Source organism: Sinohyriopsis cumingii, chromosome 11 (assembly GCF_028554795.1).
Source record: "Sinohyriopsis cumingii isolate HCF-2022 chromosome 11, ASM2855479v2, whole genome shotgun sequence".
NCBI lineage: Eukaryota > Metazoa > Mollusca > Bivalvia > Unionida > Unionidae > Sinohyriopsis > Sinohyriopsis cumingii.
In genome coordinates this window covers 27,979,969-27,993,543 of record NC_142971.1, presented here as the reverse complement: position 1 = coordinate 27,993,543, position 13,575 = coordinate 27,979,969, and the positions used below count along the sequence as shown (strand labels likewise).

The 13,575-nt window shown below is 34.5% G+C and overlaps 2 protein-coding genes across 2 annotated transcripts in view; both read right to left on the bottom strand.

Annotated features, from left to right (window-relative positions):
- The window catches only part of LOC149787820 (uncharacterized), a 199,429-nt gene that overhangs the window by 102,515 nt on the left and 83,339 nt on the right, over positions 1 to 13,575 (bottom strand). The gene's annotated exons all lie outside the window — the stretch shown is intronic.
- Positions 3,705 to 7,857, bottom strand: LOC149787821 (uncharacterized). Its single transcript, XM_089974040.1, has 2 exons — positions 6,639 to 7,857; positions 3,705 to 6,181 (listed from the first exon to the last, which is right to left on the bottom strand). The coding sequence occupies exons 1-2, from the start codon at positions 6,863 to 6,865 to the stop codon at positions 6,055 to 6,057; spliced, it is 354 nt and encodes a 117-aa protein (XP_089830166.1). The 5' UTR covers positions 6,866 to 7,857; the 3' UTR covers positions 3,705 to 6,054.

Here is a 13,575-nt window from a genome sequence, read left to right as displayed (position 1 = left end):
TATATTCCTTGTCGCTAGTATGTTATTTGTAAGGACCGTTTCTTGCATCTGTTGTATAGCTAGCCTAAATCCGAAACACTGTATCAAAAAATGTTAATGCGGAATGTGCCAAAACATCTGGTATGTAGCAGTCCACAAAACACCTGCTTTACTTCATTCAGAAGCAAATTTAAACAACCTCAACGTAAAATGCCTACTATGCGAGTGTACATTATTTGTTTACAAATCAAAAGTGCCGGCATCTGCATCCATTGTTTGATTACATTAGAAAGTAGTTCCTTTATGAGCGTGAATGCAATATGTGTATTTGCACACGAGTTCAGTATTGGGTAATATTGCATGATTTTGACAATGTAAAGTTAACGGAGAAAATAATCAGCATATAATAATATCCCATACTCTCCTGGGACTGAAGAGTGGCTACTCTATCCATTTGTATAAGAAAAGATGAACAAAATGGAATTAAGACTGTAGCCACATAGGTAGCAATAAGAGTACTACTGAGGCAATTGTAAAAGAAATTAACAGAACAACCACACAGGAGGAATTACTTATCCTAACACCAGGTATGGGAAATGGGAAGGTCAGATACAGTGTGACCCCACTATAGCGAACTCCGTTATAATGTCAATTCGGACATAACGCGGTCGTGACGTGGCTCCCAAAATTTCATATACATGTATTTTTTCTTGTGCAAAAAAAAAAAATTCTTAAAAAGTACAAAAAACCCCCATAAAAAGTTGCTTATCATTTTGGGGAAAAGACTGCATATGAATAATAGAAGACGATCGTGACCTGGCTCCTGATATTTTATATGTATTTTTCTTGCACACGAAAAAGTATTTTTCTCATACACAAAAAAGTATTTTTTTTTGTCTTCTTAAAAGTAAGAAGAAGAAAAAAGTGCATAAAAAGTTTATTCAGGGATCGCATAAGTCTTTGCCAATGTCACAAACTTGGATTGTTTTTCCTTATTGGCTGCAAAACATACCATGTGGCTTTTTTTATTTGTTGGCGACATTGTTGGCTGTTTAAACATTTATATACAACCATTGGTTTGGAGTGCAGAAATTCAGAGGCCCCATGAAATGAAGCCACAAACTGGATATAAAATGCACTGAAATTTATCTATTGTTACATAAACATATTCTTTGTCCATACTGACAAACCATCTAAACAATGCATTGTTATAGCATAATCCGCTTATCCTGACATCTAGCATGAGTTCTGTATGTTCTGAAATATCAGCTTTTTTGTTGTTGACATTTCTGGTAATGGAAATCAACCGGACAAGGCATTGTCTCATAATCCATCCTTCATCGGATTTTCGGCCGTTCACTAGTAATTAATATATTTACAAAGACTGACACTTGTATGTGGATGGTAAGTAAAATTCCTCTTCGTTTCACTCAGAATTAAATCCTTCAGAACGCTCATGTTTTCTGTAATAATCCCCGTCATCAGAACACCTGCATCTCTTTTGTCCCTTTATTAATTTTCAGACGCATGCATGGAAGGCAGCACCATGCTACTACCACAAATGTAAAAAAAATATACAGAAAAATACATCTTACTTATTGGTTTATTTAGTAGGCATGGAGGGGCAGTAATTAGAATAGTCTAAATGACAGCCAATTCCTTTTTAAAAATGTACCCAGATAAAATAGTTTGCTGAAATTTCAAAGGAAACAGATTACCTTTCAAGCACCAACTGTTATGAAAACGTACTCAGCAAATGGAAAAAATACCAGTCTCAATCATGCAATACATTTATTTGATGTTGCCGCCACAATAAGAAATGGGCATTCGTTTGGTTCTCCAAAGCTGTCCTTCATTCGTTACGTGATTGTGCTATGTTTTTCCAGTGAATTCAGACCAATATGACCTTTTACATAATTAATAAATATTTTAAAGCTGTGTGTGCATCATTTCGATGAAATCACTTGTATTGTGGATTCAATGTATATGATGAGGTTCGCAGGTGAGTACATGGTGTTGATACTCTATTCATGCTATACTTTTGAGATTTATATATAAACAAGATTCACGTATTATGTACCAATTCATGATTCTCTAAATAAAGTAAACTATTATATTATGTCTTCTCTGTCTTCACTACAGATGCATTTCTCATTTAATATGCATCAATTCAAGATGGTAACTGTGCCGACGAAGCACATATTTTACCGCCCGCATTTATTACCCACACCTCTCCCCCCCCAATTATTTTTGTTGGGAGGGGGGTGCATTTTCTTCAGCTAACTGACTTGGTTGCATTTAACATGGTTCGGTATATAACGTGGTCGGATTTTATGGCTCCCAGCTACCGTGTTATAGCTGGGTCACACTGTATCATCACTTGATGAACATGGCATAATAAAATCCAGAAAATATCAAGGGAGTAAAACTTACAATTAAAATAGTTAATTTTAATAATTTGCCTAAAACATATTTTAATTTGCAAACAAAAGCAATTTTCCAAGATAAAAGGGATATCCAGCATCAGCTTATGATGTAATAGTCAGACTGGTTCTGGGTTTTCAGTGTTTCAGACTTTATTTAAAGAGGGTCATTTATTATTATTATTATTATTACCTAATACTATTCCTTGTTTACCTTCTGGGATGCTAAATCCTCTTATAAAAGCTCATGATTCCAACATACCATTATATGGGATAGTCTTCAAATCTGGAATGCTGAAAACCCAGAATCAGTCTGTCTACTACAGGTATTTTATTGCTGCTATTAAAATGTGTAAATTTTTTATTTCTCTTCGATGAACTACACAACTTAGTATAAATTACCAAGTGAAATACAAACTGTCATATTCCAGTTGATTAAAAATATCAACGAACAAGAGTACTATAAATGATTCATTATTTCCCTGACTACTGTTGAACACTACTGTATGATGGTACTTTTAAGGCATGGCTGACTGGACAGAACAGAACAGTGGGTCTCGGGGGCTTGATCTTGGCACTTCTACCCCACAAGCAATAGGTATCTTTCTTGTCCAACATAAAAACCATACATGGTTCAGAAAACTATGTCTTTATTTGCATCATTGTGACCTTGACTTTAGGCTGTGTATAACCCAACATATTTAGTGAATTTTATTTGCCAAATCATCAATCCCTCAACATAATATGGAGTGATAATGTGGTGTGATCTATAACCATTTTACAAAAACTTTTTTCCTTGTTTGTGTCACGGTGACATTGGGACTGGACGTTTCATCTCCAAAAGAAGAGGTCTCTTTCTTCCCAAACCAAAATGCATCCTTGCGGTTAGCTTGCTGCAAGCTTGCGGCATGCTTGTATCATCAAAATAAGCTTTCCAATGAATATTTGCTACCTTGCGCAAGCATGGTACCATCTCTGACAATTTTCTTGCCAGCGTCTGCAAGCTTGCAGTTTTTACAAGTGGTTGCAAAAACCGCAAGCTTCCACATATTCATGAAAGATTAACAAAGTCAAAAACTTCAAGCAATACATTTTATTGACCATTTCATTTCCAGCATATTGATTTGAGGCATTAAAACCAGTCCTTATATATAGTCATGTATGAATATATAGAACTAGTAGATACAGAATATGATATATTCTTTGATAAGCTGATGCCTGAATATTGTATAGCTTTAACCCTGAGCATGCTTAAAAACACCTTCAAAGTCAAAGAAAGGTAAAAGAAAAGACACAGTGACATACAAATTTCAAAGATTTTTATTAATCACTTTCAATGTTATTAGGCCTCATTGACACAGACAATTTTTGATTAACAATGTTTGCACACACAACTAACTCAATAATATCTTTAACAGGAACTGCTATGCAAGTATTTGTCACATTCCCAGATCTTATGTTTGTTAATTTTGACTTGATAAAGTCTGTGTTACCCTGGGTGAAAATACACTCTTCATCTAAGTCTATCTTTAAAATGAGGGCCATATATGTAGCAAAGCACTGGCACTGACCAATTCTGCATGAACACAGAGGACAACATTTAACAAAAAAAAAGAATTTGCCCACAACAGATAGCATTCTGTGAAAAGTACATAACAGTATATGAATTCCTGTAATTTGCATTATATCTAATACAATGATATAAAACACCATTTAGCAAAATTCTATAAAATATGTAACATTTTCCTAACGCGTTCTTCAGTTTAAAAGCTAAAGCAGAGTGATATTTTGCTTCCAAGTTACACAAGCGTTGTCCACCTATCATGTATATGCCATCAGATATAGTTTCTTTAATTGTGTAATGGCGTTTAGTACTTATAAGTTTACACTAAAAGTACCCTAAAGTGCTTTCTTTTTTAATCTGTTCTGCAAGAACTGGTAATTTAAGCAGAGGTGATACTGCATTTGCTATCTGCACAACACAATTTTGTGTTCCATGAAAAAGTTTTATCAGTTTTCCATTCATGCTTTCAAATGCAAAACAGGAATACACCCACAATGGTCCAAGTTGTTTTACAGTGTCAGGTAAATGCAGTATCTGATGTAAATTTGCTGATATATGCTTTTCACCATACAATACAGAGAATAAGCAACAGAATTTTATAACTAGTTCTTCACTACATAGCAGCTGATCGTGAGATAGTGAATCAAGGTTCAGTATAAATATAGATTCAACAAGTAGCAAATAATGCTGAAAAATTTCCTTCTTCAAAATCCCAAACATAACAGGTACTGAATAAAAGAACAGCCAGGCTCTGCACTCTGATGCCTTCCAGTACTGAGCATGATCTTTAATGCTCCTTGGATGCCAGTGAACAAAGTAGCGTGGTTTTATGCTTAACAGTCGACGATCTGCAACCTCCACAAAATCTGACACTGAAAACTGTTCAGCTGAAAATTATGGGTCAAACCACAGTAAAAGTAGTCGTCTCACTATCCCCAAAAGTACAGTATGCATAGTCTATAGCTGTTCCATTAATAATGTCAGTATTAACGTTAACCCACCAAGATGGTCCTTTGACTCCAAAAATTGGAGAAAAGTTTGCAAATGCATCTTCACCATTAGAAACAAACTCAGAGTGATTCCTTTTTGGACCATCTATCAAAGCAGCATCAAATGGAAACACCCATGTATGTCCTTTACCAGTTTTGACAACATTACCCTCTTGCTTGCATTTAGGGCAACCATACTTTCCATTGAATTGTGCCATATTCATGACAATACATTTGGCAGGCAGATCACAAGTACCACACAGTAACATTCCCCTCACAATGATTTGACATTCACAGTGTGAACAATCTACTTAATTCCATCCTGTTGGAAAAGTTTTAGAGTATCATGAAAAGGCTTTAGGAAAGTCGACACAGCTGGCTTTGATTTTCCGAACCACATGCCTAAAAATATCATATTTTCTTGCTTCATTCTGTCTTGACAAGGCAACTCACTGATTGCAAGAAATATGGGCCAAATGCTAATCTTTGATAATTTAAACAATGGCACTCCATCAGTGTACCACATAAAAGAGATATTGTTTTTATTGTTTAAAAAGTCACCAGGTTTAGAATACTTGCAATAAAGTTCTCCATCATAGATATCTTCTATATTATCAGAGTGCTTTTTGTTCTACTGAATTTATGCAACAACATTTGATGAAATCCCGGTCTTTTAAATAATTCTTCTAGTTGGTAAACTAATGGAATCTCAACAAAATATGATACACTATTCTTGTTATTCAAACCATGATCACACACTGGACACCTTTCAACTGTTTCTTTCAAGAGAAATTCACAATTTGCACAATACGTATGAAATTTCAATGGTGCCTTAAGCTTACTGAAATAGGTCTTGAACTGGTAAAGGGATTTGTGAATAATATTTGTTGCTAGACAGTGGAAAGAAATTAATGTAAGTAGATCAGCTAAACACTCTCCAGTGATATTGTGCCTTAATGCAAATGACAATACAAGAATTGCACCTTGAGCCAAAGTTATGGAGGCACCATTGTATATTGGCTTCTCATCACCATCCTTGTGATCTTCATGTATGACTTCTTTTTCATCACTTTGTTGAGGAAATGAAGCTTCATCATTGTCAGTCATACCAAGCAGAATCCTCATTGATTACTTCAAACCATTCATTTTGTTCAGCCTCGCTACTGCCATCAGATAGAAAATTGTCACTTTCATTACACGAACCACTGGATACAGCATCTCCAATTCTGAATTACAAGAGACAAGATTTTATTATTTGTAGAATAAACATCAAATTTTGAGATATATTAATCAAGATATCTGACCATGAAAGAATATGAGCACTTGGGTTGGAAACAGTTCAAATGACAATAAGTGAACTGAACTATAAGTTAAGTAATGGACCACATCTTGAAAGAAATATGTACATAAATGTATCATGAAAAAGTAATTATAGTTGTTTTTTGTTTAAATGCTACAAAATGTTGCACTGGATAGGAAATAAATCTTATTTTGAGCGAAATCTCAATTTAAAGTATGCTGTTCTGAAAAAGAAGAAATAAATATTTGCCATGCAATATAAACGTTTATTTTAAAACGAGTTTCAAGTTCAACCAATAAAATGGCAAAACAGCGATGGTATCGTGCTTACAGAAAAGTCGAATATATAAATAGAATTTTACCATAAGCGCAATATAAACATACATTTCAGCGTTCTGCGTAGGATCAACATTTGGCAGTCCAAGCTCAGAATCCTCACAACTAGCACTCGAGGCCTCAGCATCATCGAAGCCATTTTCTAATTCAAAGGAGGTGGCTTCAGCTTGTTTGATTTTCCGTTTTATACGCCATTTCGTTGTTTTAGGCACAGCTTCCAGCGGGTCATCAGCTTGAAGATGATTATTGTAACCAGAGCTTTTCCTTTTATTCATTTCATTCTATCTAATCTAATGAGTACGAAAATTATTCTCTTCAGGAAATTGCCCCTATCACAACTTCATTGGGCTTTTCGGATCACAGATAGCGGAAAATGACCATTTAAAAAATATAATTATTTATTTAAAAAACATAATAACATACTCACTAGCTTTTAACAATTTTACAACTAAATAGAAACTCTAAATATATTAAACTATTTAAAGATAAATAATCCCAGAGAAAATCCAACGATGTTCGGGTGTTTCTGTATAATTTACCGTAAATTATAGATTGTTATTTGTGATTTTTCTATTTATTTGTTTCATAATTTACAATATAAAAGATATGTACTAACAATTTTCAAAGCAAATGCGATCACATAATCATAAAGAAAATAAAAGTCCGTAACGACATTTAGTTTAATTAAAATCCACGGACATTACCGGAGGAAGCTGATCAGATTCACTAACTATGCATCAGCAACATAGATTCTGGTTGGTTCAAGTTCTTAGGAATGTTGCAGCTTTTCATTGGATGGGTGGAATTTGTTGCTGCAATTTGAAAACCGAACCTGCTTCATACGTGAAAGAGATTGGAATATTTATTTAGAAATATATATTAGCCTTCAAAAATGACTCAAAATTTGACTATTTACTGTTGGTTTGACTGGGATGATGATACGACCAGCATGAATAGCCTAAATATAGTGAAGGAACCTAGGAAACCTTGGAACGAGTATTTTCCTGGAGAAGAAATAACCGCCAACTTGCCAAAGTATGGTCTTTGGAAAGGAGTGATTGTCGAGATCAGCGGTAAGTTTAAAGTAGATATAGACAAATTAGAAGTAGAAATTGACAAATTTTATTTAAATTTGAACTTGCATAACAGAATGCAAAATTTTACCTCAATGGAAATATTTTATATATTCTGCTAAAAGAGATGCCGACACGGACATCAACTACCGTGTGACGTCATTCTAACAGCTCGAAAATAAGTTATGCTGCAAAAGTGTCAGTATTTGGAACCATTATCGGCCAACCGATACAATCACCAGATATGTAACTTTAACAGATCTTATCACCAGCTTAAGAGGTATAAACTTAGAAATATCTGAATCACAAAACTCGTACAAGTAGACGTCTTTATTTTTTAAAATTCAATCACAAAACACTTCAGAATATAGCAGTATGAATAAAAGTGGCTTTGTGATATTCTTTTAAATTCTTAATTAAGAATAATTTGAAATTGTCAATACTTTGCATCTAAAAGAACGATATATACATATATATATATAAATGCTCATATCAGATACCCAGAGAAAAATACTATAATTTGATTATGTGAAACCAATGATTTTCATTGTCAATTCTATAAAGGTTTTTTGTTGTTTGTTTTAGAGTCAAAGAAAGATCTGGAAGAGAAGATGAAAGACAGGCAATTGCAGGCCAAGATGGTACAGTGTGAAACATCCCAGTGCAGTAAGCTTAATACATCAACAAAATTAAATCAATGTGACAAATCATTGCAATTTAATATCTGAGAATTTTTATATTTTGCTTCATTTACATAAAAACCACATTTTCATCCAATTGTCATAAAACTTGGTCAGAATTGTGATAGACATGAACCCTCAAACAAGTTCTGAAAGTAGGTGAGTCAGAAGAAGAATGTTGAATTTACTGCCTGTAAAAGTGTAATTTATTGAAATGTTTCCTATGTTTGACCTCAATAATTTTCTGCCTTTTCTTTCAAACTTGGACCTGGTTGTTAGTCATCATTGAGTTAGAAAAGGGTTCTTAAATTGGCCAGATCATAATAAAATGTTCCTCTTAAAGGCCTTAAGTAATTGCAATTAATCCATACTCAGTTCATTGTCAGGACTATTTTGCCCTTGTTTTCAGAAACTGATAAAACTGACAATAGAAAAAGGAAGGAGGACAAGACAAAAAATTATACAGCAAATGATAATGAAAGACTTGAAGAGAAAAGAAGGAAGAAAGAGTTAGAAACAAGTTAGAGGCAGTCAACAAACAGTTAGAAGAGATAGTACAGAATAGACGTCTAGGTGGCATTTCAAATCCTGAGTCACACATATCTATTGGAAATGCATAGAGAGATGAGAGAAATCAGCATGCAGGAAAAGACACGCTAGATTTGGAGAGAGAAACAAGTAATACACACAGCACAGATACGTCAGCTTATGCTGACAGAGATTTATGTGGAGCAAGCACTGCATTTCGGCCATATGTCTCTCCTCAGAATTATTCCTTTCTTGAAGATCTTTACAGGTCTCCTGGTAATTCTTAACAGATGCTACAAACACGGCAAGAACAATTTAATGATATGCACTTGAAAAATCAAGCGCTTGAAGATGAAAACTGACAATTAAAGGAAGAAGTGTCCAGGCTGAAACAAGAAGTTGAAATACTTAAGTCGGGCACAACAATGCTATCAGGTAAAACAAATTAACACATTTGTTTACTAATTTTATAATTTAGGCATATAACGTATGCTAATAGAAATTTTAAATGCATCCTTAATTACTGCCCAGCCATGGGTTGGTGGTTTTGACCAGATTCTTCCTTCATAATCTATCATGTGTTGAAAATGATGTTAAATTCAGATGATATCGTAATTTAAAACCCCAATGCCCTGCCTTTCTACATTGTTCAAGTTGTATTTAGAAAAGAGAAATGTAAATTTTTAAATATTTCAGGCGATTAATTGAAGACTGAAGTAAATTAATGCTTTGATATTTTTTATAATGCAAATTGTTCTATATTACAATGATATTTCTAGCCACAAAGAAAATTGCACTTTTGGGTAAAACTTGACATTCTATGGATTTCTTTTCTGCAGAGGAACATGTTTAATTTTTTCCAGGTGTACCTGCTACAATGCCCACAAAAATTAACTTCTTAAAGCAGTTGACCAGTGTGCTTGAGGTAGATATGATTTATTTTTAATCTCATTGTCATTTTCACCCAGTGATAAGTTTATGGTAGTTAGTTTAACTGGTGGAGACACGTTCAGTTAAAGCTGTAAGTTCAGAAGTTCTTATACAGGGAATGGTGAGCTGTAATTCAGACAAAATCAGGCGGATTAGAACATTCCATGTCCTTTAATGGCAGTAAAGTAAATGAGAGCGAGAAATTGTTACATATTTCCTTTTCCTGCCAGATATTATTCTTCTATTTTATTAATAGTAACACTTACATTATTTATTCAATAGGATGTGGTAGAACATTTTCAAGATGTTTAAGTTGAGGCAATGGACTAATGTGAAACATATAATGTGAATACCAAATCCATGATTAATAAATTTAAATAATAAAAATGTTGAGAAAAAGTTTTTTTCCAAAGTAAAAAATGGAAGGAACTTAATAATTAATCCGTAATAAACATTAGTCAATGTTTTTCATACAGCATTGTCATATTACAGGACAAGAGAAGCTTTTGGATGAGAGCTAACAATGAAGTAGGTATCTATCTGTTCATACCAATTTACATTTGCTACATTTTAAGGTAAAATACTGTGGTGACCCCGGCCTGTTTAATGCAGTCTTAATTATACCCACACAAAGACTGTTTTGTTTAAAAAAATACATCAAAAGCGTTCATACCTGAAAAAATTGCTGGTTTTGTCACCACATAACGATACTTTATTAAAAATCCAAATGCTTAAATCACTCATATTTGATGCACATTTTGCAAAATGTTACGTGCAGACATAATTAAAGCCACCACCACCCCACCCTTTTTGGCAAATGCAAAGCCCTTGGCAGCATTAGACTACTGTATATTACACAGGTTTAATATGAGGACAAGCTGTACCATTTCAGAGTAAGCTACTTGCATAAGATCTGATTGAAAATCAGAACTTTCTTGAAGTGAAACATTTGCCTTCTTACATTACCAGTATATTGTGAAGCAAATTTAACTCTGACCATACAATATTCTTGTTACAGGAGGATTAAAAGTTGTGTATGTTACATTTTTCCAATAGTACTTTTCACAAACATGAAGAAAATTAATGCTATGAAATCATTTTCAAGATTGTCTTGCATACTGAAATTCAGCCCCCAATTCATCCCAAGCCAGTTCGATTATTTAGCCAAGCTGAACTTCAAACAGAGAAGACTAGTGGCCAAAATCAGATGCAAGATAACACTTGTGATGAACAAGATTCCTGTGCTGAATCAGTACCAATAAATACATGGGAGGAATCACGGATGGTGAGTATAGACATTTTGTTATGTATTCAAGGGTACTCAAAAATAGTGGGTCTTACATTTCATCAAAAAAAAAGGTGCCAAAAATAATGAATTCATATTTTATTCATTTTCAAAAATGATGTATACAGATCATTTTACGTTTCTCAATTTGCTGAATGGGACCAAAGATGTGAGACAATTATTTTTTTTGACATGCCTGAATTTGTAAGAAACATTTACGCAATATTCTGTATTGATGTTGGTCACCCAACCTGAAAAGTGGAGTTCTTCCATGAAGCACACAATAACACCAATCAGTGAGAATAATTTGTATAAGGTGAAGGCTTATTTGGCAATTATTGTTAAGTGTACATTTTATTTCATCTCTTATTTTTCAGAGCAGCGGAAATCCCAAGATAAAGCTTGTGGACGACTGTGATGTTTACCTAACCCAGGCCCAGCTGTCCCAAGCAAATCATAAAGCAAATCGAAATCCATTTAAACTTGTTATTGTTCTTCTGGATACTTTTTTCACCAGAGATAGGCTGGCAAGATCCAGCGCACTTGGAGCAAAGAGTGCACATAACAAGAAGGATGACAAAGCATCTGTTCCACTGCCAGCAGTAGTTTTATCTTCTGTGAAACAATATCTTCTGCGTATTTACAAAAGGCCAAATGGTGAACCATGCCTAACTGATGCTGTATTCAATGACGTTATCAATCAAAAGTGTGCAACTGCACAGAGGTCACTTAAGAGTCAATAAAAGAAAATTTGTAGCATAATGTTTTCCGTTTATTCCAATTATATTACATAATAACATACTTTATACTGCAACAATTGTATCATCGTGAAGAGTATTCTTGAATGGTCTGTATATGTCATTTTTGTATACTATATTTTTATAGCAATGGACCTAGTCTTGAGCTAAATTTAATTAATAGCTTGCACAAATTAAACATAATATGACTATGGCTTGCGCTAGCTTGTTTGTTACATAATTTAAGCTTGTGATTAGCTTGCGCAAGCTTGCGGCTAGCTTGCACAAGCTTGCAGTTAGCTTGCGGCTAGCTTGCAGTTAGCTTGTGGCTAGCTTGCACATGCTTGCAATAAAGAACCTTGCAAGCTTGACAGTTTATTCAGTGCAAGCTTGCACAAGCTTGCCGCAAGGTTCCAATTACTAGCTTGCGTGATATCAGTTTTCGCAAGCTTGTCGCAAGCTTGCATTAAGAGCTTGCAATTTCAGTTTGGGTTGCACCATGTGCAAGCTATCCAATAGGTTTGATTGAGGTATGCTGTCTAGAAATAAATTAATATGCAGAAACTGCTGCTGTCTTAACTTACAGTGACCTTTGTGCTTTGAACATTTACCCCCAAATCTGTGTCTTTCCTATCTCAAAGACAATCCATCCACAAAAAGTTTGACCTAGAAAGTTACAGTATTTCTCTCGTGATAAGACCAGGGGACCCACCTAATAAAGTTGTGAAAAAGCAAGTGGTGGGCTCAATATAAGCCAAGGACAGTCTTACCAAATATTTGTGAAAATTTCTTTCAAATGGAGCTGGGTGGGTTTATAATCAAGTAGAGAATTATCATACTGTAGGATAAACATGTATACCTAGAATTAACTTTTTCCTCTGTTGAAAACAACTTTTATCACTCTGACCCTGACCTTATGACCCCAAAATCATTAGATGTCCTCCTTACCACAAGTGCAAACCAATTACCAAGTTTAATCAAGATACATGAGCTAGAAGTGTCTGATCTTAATCTTTAACTTATTTTTGGGACTTCCATTTAATTACCATATAATCACTGGTTATAAAATTAGGGTAAGCAGGTAGGTTTATTATTGTCTTTTATTAGAAACACACACACACACACACACACACATATATATATATATATATATGTGTGTGTGTGTGTGATTTTTTTCCATGGTCAGCAATGAAAAACATGGATGGTTGGCCAACTGGAAACATTGGGGGGGGGGGGGGGGGGGGCTAGGCGGGGGACTAGGCTTCCTTCTTCCACCAGCTGAAATCATCCATAAAGTTTTGTAAATATCCATGATCCAGAACTAAAGTTACTGTGCAGAACCATATTCCTTCTTTTAGTCTAGGTGACCTTGACCGTTAGGCTTCTTCCTTACCCCAAAATGCAAGCCATCCACAAAACTTGGTCAGGGTTAATGATTTAGTTACTGTGGAAAACAAAAGGAATGGACAAGGTGGAAAACATTATGACACTATATGCTCTACCTCAGGGTAGATTTATACTATTAAAAGTTGATACAAATTTACTGCAGCAAAGAGATAATAATTTCCAGCAATGTTGCAATTATACATGAACCTCAGTACAGTCTTGCACTTTGGCTGAAAGTTTGTGGGGAATACAGTGGCCCCCAATGCAATTTTTAAAGGGACATTGTAAAACCTAAGGGAACACTCGATTCAAATTTAGTTCTCATGCAAAATGAAATATATTTGAATTCCCCTAAAAAATTACCTG